Here is a 21856-nt window from a genome sequence, read left to right as displayed (position 1 = left end):
TCTAATGCTTATTGTGCAACAAGAAAATGGTATTTACACACATGTATTGTATCTAGGTTATATTGTAACACATGTAAAATGTATGGGATTGCCTGTCATCGGGGGGAGGGAGTAGAGGGAGGGGAGGATAATTTGGAAAACTGAATACAAGGGATAATATTATAAAAATATATATAATAAAAATTATTTAAAAAAAAAAAGAATTTCTTGTTTGTGCTTAGTTTCTAGCATGTTGGCTCTCCCATTGTGAACTTCTTGAGAACGGGGAACATCTTTGCATTTCTTTATATCCCCAATACCTGGCACACAATAAGGACTAAATTTATGCTTATTGACTTGATTTGTTAAATGGACTATGAGCATTTATTTTGTTCTAATACCAGACTTAAAGCATCAGACTTGTCTGAATCAGACTGAGCCTTCGGTACCAGTCCATTTTACCAAGAATGTCAAGAGAAATAAGATTGATATAGTTCTTCATGCAACATGTCTATCTCTGTCCATTTGGCAATGATCTTCCCTTGATAGTTCCAATATTCATGTAAAAATTTGTTGACAGCATATAAATGCTGTGATTCTTAGCACCCTCTGGCATCTTTTCCTTCCTTCTGCATCCATCACTAATGGTGCTGCACAGGAATGAAGGCTATTTATTTTCTTTGTTTCATGACTTGCTATGGCCAAAAACTTTTATCATCAAGTGATGAAACCATTAGGGATGTACCTCTCCATATTTAATGAGACTTTTTCAGAAAAAATATCTGGTCCACTAGAGTGGTGAAACTCAAAAGCCTTTTTCTGCATAGTAAAATCTATAAGAAATGACATTCTATAATCATGATCTTAAAGAACTCATGATTGCCTAACTCCATGCCACCAGAAGAATTTAAAGTAGGATTTTGTGGAAATTTTTGCCTAAGTTTAAAAAAAATAGAAACAGTATTCTATGTGATAAAAAAAATTTCACAAAATACTCAGAAGCAATAAATGTTATCACTTATATAGTAACAATATTATACAATAAATTATATAACAAACCATAATAATAGGTTCTTATCTAGTACTTATATTTATTAAACTAGCCTTAGTATAATTCTTGAAAATTAAATGCAAAAAAGTAGTATAGAAGGTCCTTGAGGGTAGAGACTATTGTATTTTCTGTCTTTCTATTCTCTAGCAATTACCTCAGAGCCTTACATTGAAAAAACATTTCCTGAATTATTGAAATGTCTTCAATAGTTTGTAAAAGAATACAAAACTATCAAAAACAATCTGAAAACTGGTTCCATTTCATTTTAATAATCACAGAAAAATTAAACCAACCGTTTTATCACCTTATACCCATAAAACAACAAAGATTGCAAAAGAAAATAAAGTTCAATATTGAAAGTGGGAAGATGGACACAGTACTTCTCTATTAGTGGATTAGCCAATTTGGAAAAACCAAATGGAATTAGGCAAGTTTTTGATAATTACTTCTAAAAATCATGTCCTATGACCTAGTGATCCTATGACAGTATTTATACCCCAAAGGAGGTAGTGACGAGCTATGTTTTTACATATAAAAATATTCAAAATGGCAATATTTATAACAAAAACCTTGAAATAAAATATGGCCTCAATGATTAAGGAATGGTTGAATCATAGCAAGTAATGGAATATTACCATGACAAAACAAATAATAAATAAAAAATTCATATAAAATACTGAAAGACATAATAAAATGATAGAGCATGGAAAAAGCAGATCAAAGAGGAAAAAAAATGAGAAAGAAAAAAGCCTAAGCAAGCAAACAACAAAAGGTGAAAACATTACACTTTGATCCACATTCAATCTATACAGCTCTCTCTCTGGACGCAGATGGCTCTGTTCATCACAAGTCTATTGGAATAGCCTTGAATCACCTTATTGTTGAAAAGAGCCAAATCACCTCATTGTTGAAAAGAGCCAAGTCCATTATAGTTGTTCATCACATTATTTTGTTGTTGCTGTGTACAATTTTCTCACTCAGCATCACTTCATGTAAGTCTCTCCAGGCCTCTCTAAAATCATTCTACTGATCATTTCTTATAGAACAATAATATTTCATAACATTCATATACTGTAACTTATTCAGCCATTCTCCAGCTGATGGACATCCACTTGGTTTCCAATTCTTTTTCATTACAAAAAAAGCTGCTACAAAATTTTTCACACATGTGGGTCCTTGTCCCTTGTTTATGATCTCCTTGGGATATCAGTCCAGTAATACCACTGCTGGATCAAAGAATATGCACAGTTTGTTAACCTTTTGGCCATAATTCTAAATTGTTCTCCAGAATGATTGGATCAATTCATAACTCCACTAATTAGTGTTCCAGTTTTCTCAACCCCTCCAACATTTATCATTATCTTTTCCTGTCATCTTAGCCAATCTGAGAAGTGTGAAATGGCACCTTAGAGTTGTCTTAATTTGCATTTCTTTAATCAACAACAATGTAGAGCATTTTTATTGATTGATTTATATAACCCTGGTAAATTCAAAAATGGCACGGAGCTTCTACTACCAGATATAATCATGTAAGAAAGCAGATTTTTGTGTGTGCATTTCCAAGGAAGGTACTTTTTAAGAGGGTTTGTGGGAAATTGAGCGCTGTGCCAAATATATATATATATATATCCAGAAACACTTACAGTAGTTACTGTTCACATAGATTTAGCCAAGTTGACTCTGATAACTTTGTTCTTGGCCCCCATCGAATAGAAGTTTGAAGCCTGGACTCATATAAAGTCAGGGGGATGTGTGAGTATACATGCTCATCCATTCATCCATACACTCAAAGTCTACTGAAAAACACTTTCAACACCAATAAACTATCCAGTGCTCTAAAATTTTGTGTATATTTGGATGGCCTTAACTGAATTTTCCCTGATCAAACTTTTTACTTAGAAGTGTCAAAAGTACTGAAATGTTGTGACAATGATGTTGATTCATTTAGATGGACTTGCAAAATTGTACAAGCTATTTTTTCACTTAAAGGGAAGGAATGTCTGTTCTGCTTTGTGTTAACTTGAACATATCACAACTTGACAAGAAACTACGTTGAAGAAGGAAAAAAGGACAACTAACTACTTAGAAATTCTATATGTGGTTATATCCATAGAGGATCATTAAGAGTATACGTCTAGAGTTGGGAGAGACCTTAATGAAATCCATCTAGATCAGGGATTGGCAAACTAAGGCCTGAGGACCCAAATAATTCAAGGCCTTTGTTTGTATAGCTAATGAGCTATAGTGTGAAGTTTTTTTTTCATTTTAAAATAAAGTTTAAAAATTTTTAAATAGATTTAATTTAAAATTATTTAAAAATGTATTCTTTAAGTGTTTAAATAGTAAGAAAATGCATTTTAGAATGTAAAAGCTATTCTTAATTCTCAGAGAAGGGCTGGATTTGGTCTGCAAGCTGTAGAGGACTTCATATACAGTTGCCCCAACTAAGATAATTTTGCATTAAAATATTTAATAACAAATCTATACTATAAAGTAACAAAATCCTATTGGAATTATTTCTTTATGACATTCTAATGGTGGAAGGAACTGCTACTTGTAATACTATACTGATTTGCCAGTGAATGACAGACTGTCTGTCATCAGAAGACTGGCCCAGAGAAGTTCACCACCAGAAGTATGGTCACTGGGTCATTCCTAAAGCAATCTGTGAGCTTCATCTCTGAGGAGTAGAGGGGCTATGGTTTGTATTAGCAGAAGCTATGTGCACTCTAAAGACTTAAGTGTCCTGGAATGGAACAAGCAGCTTTCTCAAATTATTAGTAAATATCAATATGTGGTGATAGAAGGAATCTTTCAATGGCAGTTCCCAGCACCCCCAGAAAAAAAAATTTTTCAACCTCTCATGGTGGACATAGAGATAGAGGGTGGAGTTGTGAAGAACTCTTTGAGTCTAGTCTTCAAAACATACTTGTTGCAAGCCCTAAGGGTGAACTGCTTAATCTTTCAGCATACAGACATAAGAAATTTCTTTATGTATAATTTTCTACACTGGGGATATATGATGGTAGAGAAGGGAAAAAGTGCAGGGAAGGGGGTGGAGAGAGAGAGAGACAGAGACACAAAAAGACAGCAGGGTGGGAGAGGAAGAGGGCAGGAGAGAAAGAAAGAGACAGAGCGACAGGGAGAGAAAAAAAGAGAAAAACAGAGAGAGAAAGAGACAGAGAAAAAGAGAGAAAAGGAGAAAAAAGAAAAAGAGGGAGGGAAGAAAACAGAGAGGAAGAGAGAGAGAGAGAGAAACAGACAGACACATACACAATATACTCCCTTCCCCACCTCCTCCGACCCTGCCACATCCCTCTGAGGCTCTGTAACAAAGAGAGATGGTTCGCTCTACATTCTGCACAAGTTTGGCTGATAACCAACAAGCCAGACGCCGTCTAGAGTAATAGTCTTGAATACCTGGCATGTGTCACAGGCACCACTGGTCTTTCTGGTCTTCTTGGGGGCAGTGCACCAGGTCTGCTGAGAGAATTGGTCTTGGGTGGTCGAGGTTTCTTTGGAGGGATGGCAGGAACAGAAGGCTTCTGTAAATCCAGTTTTTGCTCTCTCTCTGGTCTTTCTTTAAATCATTTTTAAGAATTCACAAAGAAAATATCTATATTAGGAAGTGTACTTCTTAAGCACTTAACAGTATTTTTTTCCCTTATATGAGAACTAGGCAAACAAATGACTGCTTATGTTCAAGAAATTAAGGAATTGGATAAGCATCATTTACTTTTTATTGTCTTCCCCAGGCCCAACCTTTACACTAGAGCAGGGATTCTTGATCTTTCCTGTTTCATGGATCCCCCTTTCTCAAAATATTCTCAAAACCATAAAATAAAATATCTAGGATTATAAAAGAAGCCAATTATATTAAAATAATTTTCAAAAATATCTGTTTTTTAAAGTTCATGGACCTTAAGTTAAATCCCTGTACTAGAGAGAGATTTTCTCTCTTATTAATCAAATTATAATAAATAGAGTCAATGAGTAAAAGTATATTTTTCATAATAATAATAATGTCATTCTATGTGCGATGATCAACTATGAAAGACTTGGTCTTTTTCAGTGGTTCAGTGATCTAAAGCAATCCCAATAGACTTTGGCCAGAAAATGCCATCTGCATCTAAAAGAACTATGGAGATTGAATGCAAATCAACACATATTATGTTCATTTCTTTTTTTCTGATTTTTTTTTTCTCTTCCATGGTTTTTCCCTTTTGCTCTGATTTTTCTTTCTCAATATACTTCAGAAAGTAATGTGTATGAAAAATAAATACATTTACTAGAAAAAGATAATGTCATTCTATAATCACATTACATAATTATATATGAGGATATTTCATTCACATTTAGGAGGGTGGGGGTAAGGGGTTGTCTGTGAGAGACAGACACATAATCTACAGGTGATTCGGGCATTTTACCATCTTTGTTTTGTTTATATTATCAAGTTCTTTCTTTAATAATGGTTGGCAAACTAGAGTAGAATAGAGAAAATGCTTATTGTGTAGGTGTATTTGTTGTACAGAATTCATTGTAACAAGAAAGCAAAATCATTGTTCTCTGATCAGCTACTTGGGATATATAGCTTGTCATTTTTCTAAGGTTAAGGACTCAGAACAGTGATCTGCAAAGAGTAAGCACTGAATAAATATTTACTGATTTGAAGTTGATTATTTTTAGCACAGGTTTTTACCTATGACATTTTTTTCAAATTATTCCACTAGTAAGATGAATCATGTACAATTTTATGAGACTCTATCCAAATTTAAGATGTCACAAAATATTACTGTAATATAATGTATTGCAATAAATTACTATAGTCTACATGATAAATATATATTATTTATAATTCTATACTATAGCTTTAGTATAGAACTATAATTATACAATTATATGTTATATAACAGTATAGTATATACATATATAACATGAACATACATATATATATATATATATATGTCCATTTTTTTCAAGTGAAATCCTTTGAATTCATCTTTTAGAATCTCAATCACCTCAGCTACAAAATGGTGACATTAGCACCCTTTCCATGGGGTTATTGTGAGGTACAAAAGAGGCAATATGCGTATGAAATCCCTTTGAAAAGAAAAGCTATTGTTACAAGGATTTTGTACTTTTTTTCTTATTCCAATAGAAGAGGTAAGAAGAGAAAATAAGTGTTCAACCATTAAAAAATAAAATTTAATAAAGAAAAATAATGCTATACAATTTGTCCTTGAATAGAAATGTCATAAATCAGACCTGAACATATGATTTTTGCCTCAACAGCCTTAGTGTCTAATTAGAGTAACTTTTGAAATCCATTCAAATTATCATCCTTTTAACATTTACTAAACACATGTCATATGAAAGCAAAAGAGTTAAGCAATGTGGGAAGACCTCAAGTAATGTAAGATAAGAGTTCCCTGCCTTCAAGAAGCTTATAATCTAGAAATAACTAAAGCTCTTCTAGAGATCTTGTTGGTCCAAAGAAGTTCACACTTAAAGAGCCATTACCTAATTTTCTTCTATTTACCATGACACAGTTCCTAAAAAAGTTAACTTGTCAGTCATAAACATAATAAGAAACTACTGTGTGCTGATGTTTCGGATATATTAAAAGGAAAAAACATCATTTTTGCTCTCATAGAACTTACAGAATAATTAGGGTCATCAAGGAAAAGCAAATTAATCAAACATCTCTAAATGGATCAGGGACCAAATTTTCCCTTCATCCACTACTCTAAGAAAGGCCAATAGAGAATTGATTCCATACCTTTTTCTTCTGTTCTGTTTGGAAGAGTTTCTGGTCTTTCAGGAGGTATCTTTTTAAGCTCATGCTTTCGTTCTGTTGTGCCTATTGAAAAAAATAATCCTGGTCGTGAATAAAAATAAATAGCTCAGCAAAGATACTGAAGGAATCAGATACTAAGGAAAGATCACAAAGGGAATCTAACCCTAAACTCAACATATAAGAATATTCTACATTTCAGATCTACTGCACAGATCATTATCTCCTCTGTATATTCATTATCTTTCCTCTATCTGCCTCCTTTCTTTCTTCTCTTTCTCTCCTTTTTCCTCTGTTTCCCCCTGTTCCTCCATGCCTTTGGAAAATAATCAAATGGACAGGCATAATTTTAGTCCAATAAAATATTTACAATATAACAGCCACTAGGTGGCAAAGTTAAACTGTTCCACACCAACAATAATGGCGACAAAATAGATCTAATTATCACATTTCAGGATTTAATCTTTTTAACCATCAGCTGTGACCAAGGGAATGAGAAAAGGGTTTGGATTAAGTCAGAAAGTCTTCTGGTATTATGCTATATTGTAGCACTTTTCCTCTAAAGAATGGCTTTAAATTGCATGTGCATGACAAACAAAAATCAGTGAGTGACTGAGCACTTCAAATCGAAAATGTTGAGGAAAACAAACTCAGGATTCCTTCCTTCTTTTCTCCCTTGCAAATATCAGCCTTTAGCTTTATTTGTAGCAAGGAAAATGTAATGATTTATTCAAAAATGAAGTGTTCTTTATAGATGTTTGGGTTTTGTTTTGCTTTGTAAAAATGAATTCTATTGGGTCAAATATATAGCATCATTTCTGTGCATGAGAATTTACTGTGAATTAAAATGACAGCATCTTTAGCCAATCACACTGAGATGACATTCAAGCTCCTGGTACTGATTTTGCCAATATTTCTCCCCAGTCCTATTCTACAAGGATTAAACAACACTGACAAATTTCAGACTAGTCTAAGCAACACAAAAACTGGAATCTTTTCAAGATGAACAATCAGGGCACTAAGCCATTACTGCTAGAAAAAATTTGGGGGGGGGGGGAACAAAAGAAGAACACAAAGGAACCTCTGAATTTAGTAGAGAGAGAGAGGTTTTAAATTACTAATTTTTCAATGGGGAGTTAGCATGGTATAGTATCTGGAGTCAAAAAGATGGGCTTGGTAGAGAAAAAAAAAAGGGTTAAAAAAAAAAGATTATTTAAGTCCAGCTTCTGACACATATTAGGGAAAAATCATTTAATTTCTTAGTGCCACAGACTATAAGACAATCTGTACTCAGAAAGGGAGTTTTCTTAATGGCAGTTGCCTCCAACAAAATAACAGGTTTGAACAAAACAAAAACTTTTCCCCCCCAGATACACAATAAGCCTCTAGATAAATCACATATGGACAGAATTATTAACTAAATTAACTCACATTGTGTGGAAAAACAGGGATCCCTTTTGTGAGACAGAAGAGAAAGGAATACAGAATATCAGAGCTGGAAGGGACCTTGGAAATCATATAGTCCACCCCTTTACTTCATAGATCATGAAGTAAAGTGATTTATCCCATGTCGTGCCCTTTTTCTGACAGCATGGTATTATGGAAAGAATATTTAGACTTTTTAGTTCAAAGGGACTTGGGCTTTAAAACTCTGCTTCTCACATTTCTTTCCATAGACAAATCATTCCGTTTCTCTGGACCTGTATCTTTTTTCTGATGATATCAATAATACTTAGTTTACAAAGGTGGTTGTGAACATCGATTGAAAATTAAATCACTTTGCAAACATTAAAAAGTAATGGAAATGTCACCTATTGTTGTCATTACTAGTATGGCGACCTTTATTGCCTCTTAAGATGATGGTGATGGTGATAGTGGGAAGTGTTTGTGTCTGTTTACGTGGGGGAAGGCTGAAGGACATTTTGCTCCAAAAATTAAACATACACCTACCAAAAATAAGTGGTTTTTTGTTTTTTGCTTTTCTTACTTGAATCTATAGCCTTTTTCAAACTATAATTGCTCAGATTGTCAAATTCTTTTCAAATCATAACTGCTTCCAAGGCTATTTGGAGGGCAAAGGCATAGTAGATGGAGTGCTGGCCTGGAGTCAATTAATCAATAAACATTTATTAAATGCCTACTATGTGCCTGGAATTGTGTTAAGCACTGGAGTTGGGAAAACTTGAATTCAAATCCAACCTCAGACATTTACTAGCTGTGTCATCCTGAAAAAGTTTGCCTTAGTTTCCTCAATTGTAAAATTGAAAAAATAATAGCACCTACCTCACAGAATTAATTGGGATGATTAAATGAAATATTTGTAAAAGTGCCTAGCACATTAAGTAGGTTTTACATATTCTCATTCTCTGTCTGACATAACCTCAATTTGACAAAGAAACAGGAAAACAATTAATTAAAAAAAAAAAAAAAAAAAAAAAAAAAAAAAAAAAAAGGTTGAAAGGTACATTACCTGCTCCTTGTTTGATGACAGGAGCTGATGGAGGAGGTGGTTTCTTAGGTCTCTGAAAAATTAATCAAAAACACAAAACATGAGGCCACTGGCATACCCATTTACTCCTTAGAACTACAGATAGATTTCTTTACTACAGTTTGGACAAGACCAAAGAGTCACCAAAAAAAAAAAAAAAAGAGAGAAAAAAAATTGAGCAACCCACTCTCTAGGGATGTGAGTGTTTGGCACCTCACACAAGCACTAAAATTAATTCAGCCTGCAAAACAAAACTCCAGTTGACAAATGCAATACCATTTCCCTATTTCTAAATTTGTAGCAATCTTCTGGAAAAAGCCAGGCTCAGCAAAAAGGGCATAAAACCAACATGCACAAAGCACCCGCCACCAAAATAGAATTTGCAATTAAGATTTAATCAGATGAATGACAGAACCATTCGAAGATTCCTAAGTAGTACCCCTGGAAGCAAAACTTGCTTCTTCTAACTGAGGGTCTTCTCTAAAGAACTGCTGATGGGGGTGGTAGTGAGGGTGGGGGTCAAATTTCCATCCCTCAGTCTCTTGCCACTCTACAGCTGTTATCCTATTTGGAAGGCTCACCCATCCAGCAGCTCTAACCCCTGCCACCCTTGATAAGACAAAATGGATTGTTCCACATCAGCTGTTATTTGTTTTTCTTTCATCTATTATCATTTCTTGGCAGACACAAAGGAAAGTAGTCATGCAGTTAGTAATAACCTTCATTGAACTAGTTCCAAAGCAGAAGCATTCACAGTGGGGGAAATGGTCAGGTTGGCAAACAGGCAGGCAATTCAGTGAACAATTAAGAATGGGCACCACTAAATAATTACAGTACCCACCCAAAGGAGAAAAGATGGCCAACTTTGGAACTTTATCTCAAAGATAAAAATCCTTAATGACCAATGAAAAAAGCATTCTCTTATGGATTCATGTCCTTCTTGGGAATATCACTACACTTCATAGTAGCTTCACAAAGCATGGGGGTTCAGGACTGGGCCATAGGATTTAGAAAGCTAAAAGGAATCTTTTATTATTATAAACCATATTATAAAGCAGTGGTCATCAAATCCTCTTGTCCAATTCCCTCATCAGAGAAATGAGGCAAGTGAGGTGCAGAGAATTCAGGAAACTGGGCAAAATCCCAAGATAATAAATGAGTAGCAGAGCTGGATTTAAATCTAGTCTCTCTAATCTAGACAGTGCTTTGGCTAAGGAGCTGGGGCTACCCTTGCTTGGATCCCCGCCAAGCCAAGCGTTCCACAATTGAGTATGCTTTCTACAGCCGGTCTACAACATATACTACTTGGCACAATGACTCAAGATAATCCAGGACTATGAAATAACTGAAATGAATAAGAACTTTCCCCATCTTCCAACATGATACCAGATCTAAGATGGAAAAATTTAGGGCAATGTGTGGTTTTAGAAACGATATATTAACATTACCTGTGTTCTACTTTTGTTTCCCAATTTATTTTGTTAAATATTTCTCAATTGGCTATGCCCAATGGACTATCAAACTGTACGTAACTTTTGATCCAGCAGCGTCTCTGCTGGGTCTGTATCCCAAACAGATCATAAAGGAGGGAAAGGGTCCCACATGTGCAAAAATGTTTGTGGCAGCTCTTTTTGTAGTGGCCAGAAACTGAAACTGATTGGCTGCCCATCAATTGGAGATGGCTGATATATGATATGTAAATTTTATGGAATATTATTGTTCTATAGGAAACGATCAGTAGGATGATTTCAGAGAGCCCTGGAGAAACTTACATGAACTGATACTAAGTGAAATGAGCAGAACCAGGAGATCATTGTACACGGCAACAAGAAGACTATAAGATGATCAATTTTGATGGATGTGGGTCTTTGCAAAAATGCAATGATTCAGGCCAGTTCCAATGATCTTGTGATGATGAGAGCCATCTACACCCAGAGAGAAAACTATAGGGACTGAATGTGGATCACAATATAGTATTTTCACTTTTTTTGTTGTTGTTTTTTTTCTTGCTGTTTTTCTTTCTCATTTTTTTTTCTTTTTGATCTGATTTTTCCTGTGCAGTATTATAAATGTGGAAATATGTATAGAAGAATTGCACATGTTTAACATATATTGGATTACTTGCTAGGGTAAGGGGGTGGGGGTAGGGGAAAGTGAGAAAAATTTGGAACACAAGATTTTGCAAAGGTGAATGTTAAAAATTATCTCTGCAGGTATTTTGAAAATAAAAAGCTATTATAATAAAAAAATACATATATATTTCTCAATCGCCTTTGAGTCAATTGCTTTTGAGTCTGATTCAGGCTCTTCTTAGGAGTGTTGTAAGCTGCAGAGGTTGTTTGACCCTCTGATTTAGAGAATAAAAACTGTTAGTTAATTGGATTTATTTAGACTATAGAAAAGAATACAGAGAAGCAGCTTAAGGAGTCTTTTAGACTTTAAGGAGTCTTCAAGTTTAAGACAGCCTGTGACAGTGACAGTGGTGTCTATTCTTTTCCTATCTTACCAAAGACAAAATGGGAGGATATAACATAAACGGTTTAGGATAGAAATAATGACAAACTTCCTGATCTTGAATAATGCTTTATTCACCAGCTTTAGAAAAGGAAAAGAAAGGGAGGGAGGAAGGAAGGAAAGGAAAAAAAATCAAAGCAAAAGTCCCCCCCCATAATTTTTCTCCACCACTTTAAGTGACATTGAAGAACTGGTATCCATAAGGAATGATGATGTCTATCCCTTCAAACTGTCACATCCCTCTGCTTACAGACATCACAATGTTCTTCCCCAACTATCCCTGTCAAGAAGAAAAAGAGAAACTAGAGTTTTTTCTAGAGGTGGCTAGGTAGGCCCAGAATCAAGCAGAACTGGGTTCAAATACAAGCTTAAGACTCTTACTAGCTATACAATCCTCACGCAAATCAAATAATGCTTGCCTCAGTCTCCTTACCTGTAAAATGGATATAAAAACAGCACTGATCTCCTAGAGACCAAATGAAACAATATTTGAAAAGAGGTCTTAAGGTATCTGAATGATTTTTCCTCCTTATTCCCTTCCCCATTCCCTTCTCATTTTCACTTACTACTCCTATAATAACAGGTAACTGTTGCTGGGTGAAAATAGTACTGTATTTGAAATCAAAAGACTCAGCTGCTCTTATTATCATATAAATTAAAATGAGGATATGTGTGTGTGTATGTATGTGTGTGTCTGCCTACTTACTAAAGCTGTTTGAAACTCCATTTGATTAATCTGTCTTCAAGAGAATAAGGGGAATGATTTGGCCAAGAAAAAAAAAATTAAAAAAAAAAAAGGTAACTTTCTCATCAGCTGGCAGGGTCTAAGTTCAGAATCTGCCTAGCCTTGCCCTAAAAATTGGTACCCTCTCAATGTCCTCTGTCTGGCTCATCACTTACTGTCTTAGCCCTTTACAAGAGCCTCATCTTGATTAGAGCATGAATCGTAGCGTAAAAAGACAAAGCCTTAAATTAAAACCCATCACGAGTTTTTACTGCTCCTGTGCCAAGGGGAGCCCTCACTGCTGCGCCATATTTGGCATAAACAGAATAAAATGTGACAGGATGAGGCACAGAGCCACACTAGAGGATGAGAAATGTTGGAGATAAAAGACGGAGGGTTTGTGTGTGCATCTGCAATAAAGTCAATGGCTTCCAGGTAGCTATGTATGCAAAATGTGAGTTTTTATCTGGAGCCCAAGCTGTCGCAGGGGAAGGCTATGGTGAAGCAGCTGGAGAAGAGTCCTGAAAGGGCAGGAATCAGACTGTAGGTGAACTGTCTGTCTGGCCTCCATCAGCATGATTAATCTGTAGCCAGGTGTCTCATTTGCTTATTTGGATGGTTTGCAGTTTTGCTTTGTTTTGTTTTTTTCTGGAATCATACTGCATTTGCTTTAGTTTACCTAAATCTTAATGGTGCCCATAACATGAGGATCTTCCTTCTTCAATATACCTTTCAAAGAGAACATTTTGATTAGGGATATTTTTGTTTTGTTTTTCTTTTAATAAAAAGTTATTGAAAAAACAAGCTCCCTAGCTATACCAGATCTAAAACTATATTATAAAGCAGCGGTCATCAAAACTATTTGGTACTGGCTAAGAAAGAAAATAGTCTATATGTGGAATAGGTTAGGTTCACAGGACAAAACAGTCAATAACTATAGTAATTTAGTGTTTGACAAACCCAAAGACCCAGCTTTTGGAATAAGAACTCACTATCTGACAAAAACTGCTGGGAAAATTGGAAACTAATATGGCAGAAACTAGGCATTGATCTACACCTAATACCTTTTACCAAGATAAGGTCATAATGGGTTCATGATCTATATATAAAGAATGATGTTATAAATAAATTAGAAGAACATAGGATAGTTTACCTCTCAGATCTATGGAGGAGAAAGAAATTTGTGACCAAAGAAGAACTAGAGACATTACTGATCACAAAATAGATAATTTTGGTTATATTAAGTTAAAACAAAACTAATGCAGATAAGATTAGAAAGGAAACAATAAACTGGGAAAACATTTTTACATTCAAAGGCCTCATTTCTAAAGTATATAGTTCAAATTTGTAAGAAATCAAGCCATTCTCCAATTGATAAGTGGTTAAAGAATACAAACAGACAATTTTCAGATAATGAAATTGAAACTATTTGCAGCCACATGAAAAGGTGCTCCAAATCACTATTGATCAGAGAAATGCAAATGAAGATAACTCTGAGATACTACTACACACCTCTCAGATTGGCTAAGATGACAGGAAAAGATGATGCAGAATGTTGGAGGGGATGTGGGAAAACTGGGACACTGATGCATTGTTGGTGGAGTTGTGAAAGAATCCGGCCATTCTGGAGAGGAATCTGGAATTATGCCCCAAAAGTTATCAAAATGTGCATACTCTTTGATCCAGCAGTGTTTCTAATGGGCTTATATCCCAAAGAGATCTTAAAGGAGGGAAAAAGACCTGTATGTGCAAAAACATTTGTGGTAGCAATGGAAACTGAGTGGATACCTATCAATTGGAGAATGGCTGAATAAATTACGGTTTATGAATGTTATGGAATATTATTGTTCTGTAAAAAATGACCAACAGGATGACTTCAAAAAGCCTGGAGAGACTTACATGAAGTGATGCTAACTGAAATGAGCAGAACCAGGAGATCGTTGTACACACAACATCAATATAATATGATCAGTTCTGATGAACATGACTCTCTTCAACATTGAGATGATTCAGACCAGTTCCAATGATCTTGTGATCAAAAGAGCCACTTACACCCACAGAGAAGATTATGGGGACTGAGTACGGATCATGGCAGAATATTCTCACTCTTTTTGTTGTTGTTTGCTTGCATTTTACTTTCTTCATCATTTTCTTTTCTAATTTGATTTGATTTTTTCCTTGTATAGCAAGATAATTGTATAAGCATGTATGCATATATTGGATTTAACATATATTTCTACCATGTTTAACATTTTTTTAAAAGCTCCCTACATAAAGCCTTTTCTGATTCCCCTTAATTTCTGTGCCTTCCTCCTGAGATTATCTCCAATTTATCATACATGTGTGCAGATATATGTATATACATACACATAACACACATAAACATATACCTATATGAATGTATATGTGGGTGTGTATGTATATTTATTTAGTTTGTATATAATTGTTTATAGGCCACTTCCCTCATTAGATTGTGAGTTTCTTAAGATCGAAGACAGTTGGTTTTGTTTTGGTGGTTTTGGCCTTTCTTTGTACCCCTTGTACTTAGCAAAGTGTCAGTTTAATAAATGCTTGTTGACTTGGCTTTTTGACTTTACTCATCTCTAGAAGAAGGTCATTAAGATTTGACTAGGCATGGATCCAAGTAATAACACCAAATTTATATATAAACCTTGCTATGTGGAATAAAAGAGTAACTAGGAATTAGGGCAGTAAAGACAGAGAAATCAACTGCAGCAAGAATCTTCTTACAGGTATTCACATGCTTCAATTTAAAAACAAAAAACTAACAAAGCTTTCTAGAGTAACTAGATTTTTCTCGAAATTCCAAAACATAACTTAATGGAGGTGACTAAATGGCTAGGTTACAATAGCCAATAATTACTTTCATGATTTATAATCATAAATTATTATCCACTTTCTGAAGTTTTTATGAAACTTTTTAATCTTAGGCAAATTTTAAAAATCATATACTTTTCGAGATAGTACCCACTCTCCAATTAGTCAGTTTTCCCTTTCTACCACCAACTTTGATAATATGCAAAAAGAAAAAAAAAAAGTATTATTTTCAACACAGATGATTTTTGCAAATGCTATTTGTAGAGACAAAAAATACAGAAAGTCTTGGAGTTCACTGAATTCAACCCTCTAATTTCACAGGTGAGGAAACTAAGGTTCACAAAAGGAGAATAGTAAGCAGCATGGAGGAATGAAAAGAATTCTGTACCTGCAGTCAGAAAACCTTGCCACTTGCTACCTATATGACCTTGGAGAAGATTTCCTCTCCCCACCCCTCCAGATTATGAACTTCCTGAGATCAGGGGTTGTTTTTTGCTTTTGCTTTCTCTATTATTCCTATTTGTTCCTCATGAAACAGTTATTTAGATAATCCTGACTACAGAGCTCTGTGATGGGCACAGGAGAAGACTTAAGATCTGGGGACACAAGATCAGTACAGGAGTACAGAAACAGATACCTAGCTGAAGATGTCTCAAAAGTCTTAATATGGCTTTTAAGCTTTATTAAAGATTTAATCAATCAATAATCAATCATTTAATTGCTTAAAACCACACTAAGATGTCTAGAACATGTGGTATGGATAAGTATAATATATTGTACTATATAGTATATAAATGCATAAATTTATGCATAAAATGAAAAAATAATGCATACATGTATTACAGGGTTGCCAAAGTATTATCTGAGGTCCAATATGGAAGGTCACTGTTACCACATGAAGCCAGGGAAGACTTCATGGGGGAGGTACCACTTGAATTGGTGGGCCTCAAAGGATATGATAAAAATTAAAAAGACAAAGTGGAGGAAGGAACTTATTGAAGACAGGGAGAAAAGGAAAAAAAAAAAAGAGGCAAAAGAACAGAGCATGAATGGGAGTGATCTTTTCCATCTTCCGAGCAACAGCAGCTAACAACTAAAATTCTCTTTCGTTTTTACTATCTCCTTTCTGCAAGCTCTCTTTTCATATTATAGTCTAGGCCAGGGGGTATAGAAAATAATGGAAAAGACAAAGAATGAAAATGAAATTTCATTTCATTTGTGATTGTCTAGTGTTTTACTATTTACTCTAACTCTGTGGGGTAGAAAGTGTATTATTTAAATTTTTCTAATTAGCTAAAGAAACCAAAATCAGTCTAGATCAAATCACCAAAAAAAAAAAAAAAAAAAAATCACAAAATTAATAAATAGCAAAAGTGACACTTGAACTTTTGGCTCCAAGTTCAGTATTTTTTTCCACCACTTTATTATATATTAAGAAACTCTTAGTTCTCCTTTTTAAAAAAAATTGTTCTAAAAAAGCATTGATGTCACTTCTCACTAATCTCAGGGCCTCTCTATGTACCAACTTGTAATGAAGAAGCATAATTAAGCAAAATGAATCAACATCCCATTGGCCATATCTGACAATTGTATGCCTCATTCTTCTGAGGGCTCATATACTCTCTGCTGAGAGAAGGAAGTTGTGTTCCCACCATATATCTGAAATCACTGCATTTATCAAAGATTTGATGACTTCTTTCAAGGCTACTCTCTTTTATGAAAATGCTGCCATCATTTTGTAAATGATCCTTCTGGTTTTGCTGATTTTTGTTGTTGGTTTGTATAAATGTTCCCAAATGTCTCTGAATTCTTGATACTTGTCATTTCTCATATTGTAGTAATATCTTATTATATTCATATAACAGAATTTGCCCAGCTGTTGAGGGCACTCAATTTGTTACCATAAAAAAATACTACTATGACTATATGCTGGTATATATGGAATCTTTGACTTCCTTTATGTATATTCTTAGTTTGGGTATTGCTATATTTGTGTATATAACTGTTACTTTTTTATTTTATTTTATTTTATTTTTTTTAGTATAATTCAAAATTGTTTCCTACTGAGAGTGGATCATTTCTCAATTCTACCAATAACGAATTAGTAGAACACCTATTATATTCATTTATTTGATGAAATTTTATTAAATGCCTATTATTGTGTATGTAACACTTCCCATTAGATGACAGGACCTATATAGAGTTAAGTAAAATACAAGTTCTGATCTTGAGTACCTTATATATCTAATACTAAGTAGTTAATTCTAGGAAAGGCCCATTATAGGATATTAGAAAAGAAAAATGCTGCTGTTTGCTAGAACCTGCAGTCTAATAGGGCAGATAAAATATACACACATAAAATGATTAAGAAAACAGTAAGATCATAGATAACAAATGGTACACAATGTGAAAAAAGACTAAAAACTGGGAAAATAGTGGACTGCAATAGTGCAGCAATACAATATGGGAGCCAAGAAAGTTAATTTTATTCTAAAATACACAGAGAAACACAAGAGTTTCTTAGAGAAGAGGCAGTCTACTCTAAGTCTATCCTGGTCAGACAATATCTGGAATACTTCATTGAGTTCTGGGTGCCTCATTTTAGGAAGATTCTAGGTAAGCTAGAGAGTGTTCTTTGGAAAGCAACTAATATCATAGAGGACCCTGAGATAAGACATAGGAGATTCCCTGAAGAAGGATGCTTAGTCTGGAGAAGAAAGAGTGTGCAAATTTCTAAAGAACTACAATCTTGGAGATACATAGAAAAAGAGAAACAGGAACAGTGGGTAAAGATTTCCAAGAGGCAAATTGAGGCTTGATATAATGGGGAAAAATTTGAAATGATCTAATTATTATTATTAATATTATTATTACTGCCTAGAACTAATAGGTTTGCAAAATGCTTTGTAATTACTGTTTCATCTTATCTTCACAACACATCCCTGGGAGGGTATGATATTATTATCTCCACTTTATAGATGAGGAAATTGAGGGAAACAGAAGCTAAATGACTTGTCTAGGATCATACAGATAATAAGTGTCTGGGACTGATTTTGATTTCAAGTTCTTTCTGACTCCAGGATCCAATATTCTATTCACTCAAAATCAAACTGTCACAGATATTACTATTCAGGAGGCCATAGTTGTCTTCAAACAAAGGTAGGACCACTGATTACATGTATTTTTTTAAAAAGGGATTCTTGTTAATTTTATGGGTTGGTCCTTGAGATTCCTTCCAAGTCTATGATTCTGTAATGATAGATTACAAAAAGGTATCAGTTTGGAATCTGACTACTCAAGTGCAGCTAATATTTAATGTTCATCCCCCTCTCTATGTAAATTTCCTAAGAGCATTAACTACCATCCACACATGGAATCAATATAAAATACATACCAATATACATTATCTTCTAGATAGATTATTTCTTAGGTAGTTTTGCATCTTGTAGACAAGAGATAAATATTTATTTTTGGAGGAATGAGAAGAACTAAGCATTTTAATCTTTTAAGCTAGTTGGAAGATGGAGGGAAATTCAGCCATTATCAAACTATTCCAGCTTTAAAATCCTTCAGTTTGAAGGACACATGACCAGAAACACTTTCTCTTTTATTATCTGAGCCTTTTTCCTTCTCTGTTTCCCTACTTTGTCCTTCTGAGCCAGATTTCTTTGTCACCTTTGGAAATTACTTTCTAAAAAAAAAAAAAAAAAAAAAGCTTAAAAAAACCTTTTTCCTGGATTCTTATTCTGAGAAAGAATGACTCTGGGAAATAGTTCTTTTCTGATCTTACAGGAATCCAAATTCTACTTTATTCTAATATATTTAGTATAGTCTATGAAAATTGCTTCACTGCTGCTTTATCATGCTTTCAAAGTTTTTTCTTTTGCCTCTGGAAATCCATGCTAAAGTCAGGACCGAGGATAGATCCTCAAAGAACATAAACAGAATCTAAAATGTGCAACAAGAGATAAGTCATTGCTATCCCAGCATTGATCATTTAGGTACAGACCCAAAGGCACAGTATAGAGAGAACCTGTAGACCACTTTCTTGGAAACACAGCCAGAACTTCCATATGTTCCTGAGTAAATGCTTGAATCCATGCCCTTGCATAAAATCATCAAAATTCACCAAAGAATTTTTAAGCAGTTTTAAGTGAGCTCAAGGACTGTCTCAATGAATGAATGCTGCTTCCTTCTCTCTCCCTAAATCATAAGAATTTCTCTTCCTTCCCTGGTGAGTGATTTAAACCACAGCCATTGGCAAGACAAGATGACATCTGTCTAAAACAGGTGGCAGACTGTTTCATATTCCCTCATCCACACAGTGACTATGCGTTAATGATTCTGATTATCATTACAACATCAACTTTTTGGCAAATTACAACATGGTCTCTAGTCACTCAATCTTAAAATCTTCTATAGAATAACGATGTGACAATAATAAGTTTTTAATAACAAAAAATATAAGGGTGGTTGGCTTTAAAAATTAAGGAAAAATATATGCAATAAACTGAGTGCTTGCCAAAATAAAGTATTATACTGGAAGTATTTTTTTTTTTTTAAATTTCTGACAGCTACCATATCTTTTCTTAAACCAATCAATCAATTGATCATCCTTTCATTCACTTATGCAACAGCCATTTATAGAGCAACAGACATATGCAAAACACTGTGCTAGGTAGGCAGAGGATAAAAAATAAAGATACTTAAGACGTGGTCTCTGCCCTTGTGGTATTTGCCATCTAATTTGCATAATTCAGATTATGTAAATTTAGCATTATACTTGCAAGCTAAACTAAGTCTGTCAAAATGGGTGGTGACTGTTGATATTCAGAGTTAGTATATACTCTTCTCTAATCTTGAAGTAAATGTATGAACCAAATTAAAAAAAAAAAAAAAAGACATGGTATTAAGAGCTAAAAGAGCTGTTTTAGAGATCAAATATTCTAAACTCCCCATTTTCAAGACGGCTCCATGCCTTCCTTAAAGTCCTAGCTAAAATTTCATGTTCTAAAAGAGGCCTTCCAATTTCCCATGTTTAACATATATTTGAATTACTTGCTGTCTGAGAGGGGATAGGGGAAAGGGGAGAAAAAAATTTAGAACACAAGGATTTAGAAGGGTGAATGTTGAAATTTATCTTTGCATATATTTTGAAAATAAAAAGTTATTATTTAAAATAAAAAAAAATAAAAGAAAATAAACGGTCTTCCTAGTCCTCTTTAATTTTAACACTTTTCAAAATTATTTTTACATGTAGATAGAAAAAATTAACTTCTATTAAGTGGAATTTTAGCACCTTTTCTTTGATATCATCTCTCACTTTTGCTATATATATCTTGTTTATGTATACTTGTTGGGGCAGCTAAAATGGAACTGAAAATAGAGTACTGTCCCTAGAGTCAGGAGCATATGAATTCAAATTTAACCTCAGATATTTACTAGCTACATAAATCCCAGGCAAGTCACTCTTCATCCACAAAATGAGCTGGGAAAGGAAATGGCTTTGCCAGGAAAAACCTGATGAGCACGACTGAAATGTCTCAACAACAAATATATTTTTGTTTGGATGTGGGCTCTCTCATTACACTGTGAGCTCCTTGAAAGCAGGACCTATTTTTTGCTTTCCTTGTACAGTGGCTGGCACAGAATAGGAGCTTAATAAATACTTGTTAATAATCATTAATAATAATTACTTGATTAGACTTCTTATTCATGTTTCCAGAGAACAGAACTAAGCACAATAGAAGGACAAATGACGCTATATAAAAGCAGAAGAGGCTGTCTTGTCAGGCAGTGAGCCTGGAGGACATCAAGCAAAGGCTGGATGATCACCAGTAAGGTACACCATAGGAAGATTTCTTTCAGTTATGGGTTATATTATACAGTCTATGAGACTATATGAGTCTGTCTGTCTGTCTCTCTCTCTCTCTCTGTCTCTCTCTCTCCATATATATATATATATATATATATATATATATATATATATATACACATTTATTCATTTATTTATTTTGTGCATGTATTAATTGATGAGTATAAACATACACATATCTTATACATACACATACATACATACATTTATTTATTTATTTTTGTGCATGTATTAATTGATGAGTATAAACATACACATATATCTTATATACACACACACACACACATATATATATATATATATACATATGAATAAAAAGTGAGGTTTGATATCAGAGAAAAGGTACTAAAATTTTATTTTTTCTAACTATATGTAAAAATAATTTTGAAAAGTGCTAAAAGTAAGGAGGGCTAGGGAAGGCCTCTTTTAATTTATTTTTAAAAATAATAGCTTCTTATTTTCAAAATATATGCAAAGATAGTTTTCAGCCTTTCACTCTGCCAAAACCTTGTTTTGCTTGTTACTTCTGCTTACATTGGTCTCCTTCTCTCTGTTCATATTATCTCTACTTTAATTCAGATTCTCATCTCTTG

General features: G+C 34.1%; 1 protein-coding gene across 1 annotated transcript in view; it reads right to left on the bottom strand.

Moving 5' to 3' along the window:
• SH3KBP1 (SH3 domain containing kinase binding protein 1) overlaps window positions 1-21856 on the bottom strand; it is a 445745-nt gene that overhangs the window by 54886 nt on the left and 369003 nt on the right. Inside the window, 3 exon segments of the mRNA XM_074300969.1 lie at window positions 4451-4610; window positions 6810-6890; window positions 9295-9346. Of these exon segments, the coding sequence (XP_074157070.1) occupies window positions 4451-4610; window positions 6810-6890; window positions 9295-9346 (293 nt within the window).

The sequence above is a fragment of the Sminthopsis crassicaudata genome, chromosome 3, assembly GCF_048593235.1.
Source record: "Sminthopsis crassicaudata isolate SCR6 chromosome 3, ASM4859323v1, whole genome shotgun sequence".
Taxonomy (NCBI): domain Eukaryota; kingdom Metazoa; phylum Chordata; class Mammalia; order Dasyuromorphia; family Dasyuridae; genus Sminthopsis; species Sminthopsis crassicaudata.
The sequence above is the reverse complement of the archived record's forward strand: the minus strand, read 5'-3'. Positions and strand labels throughout refer to the sequence as shown.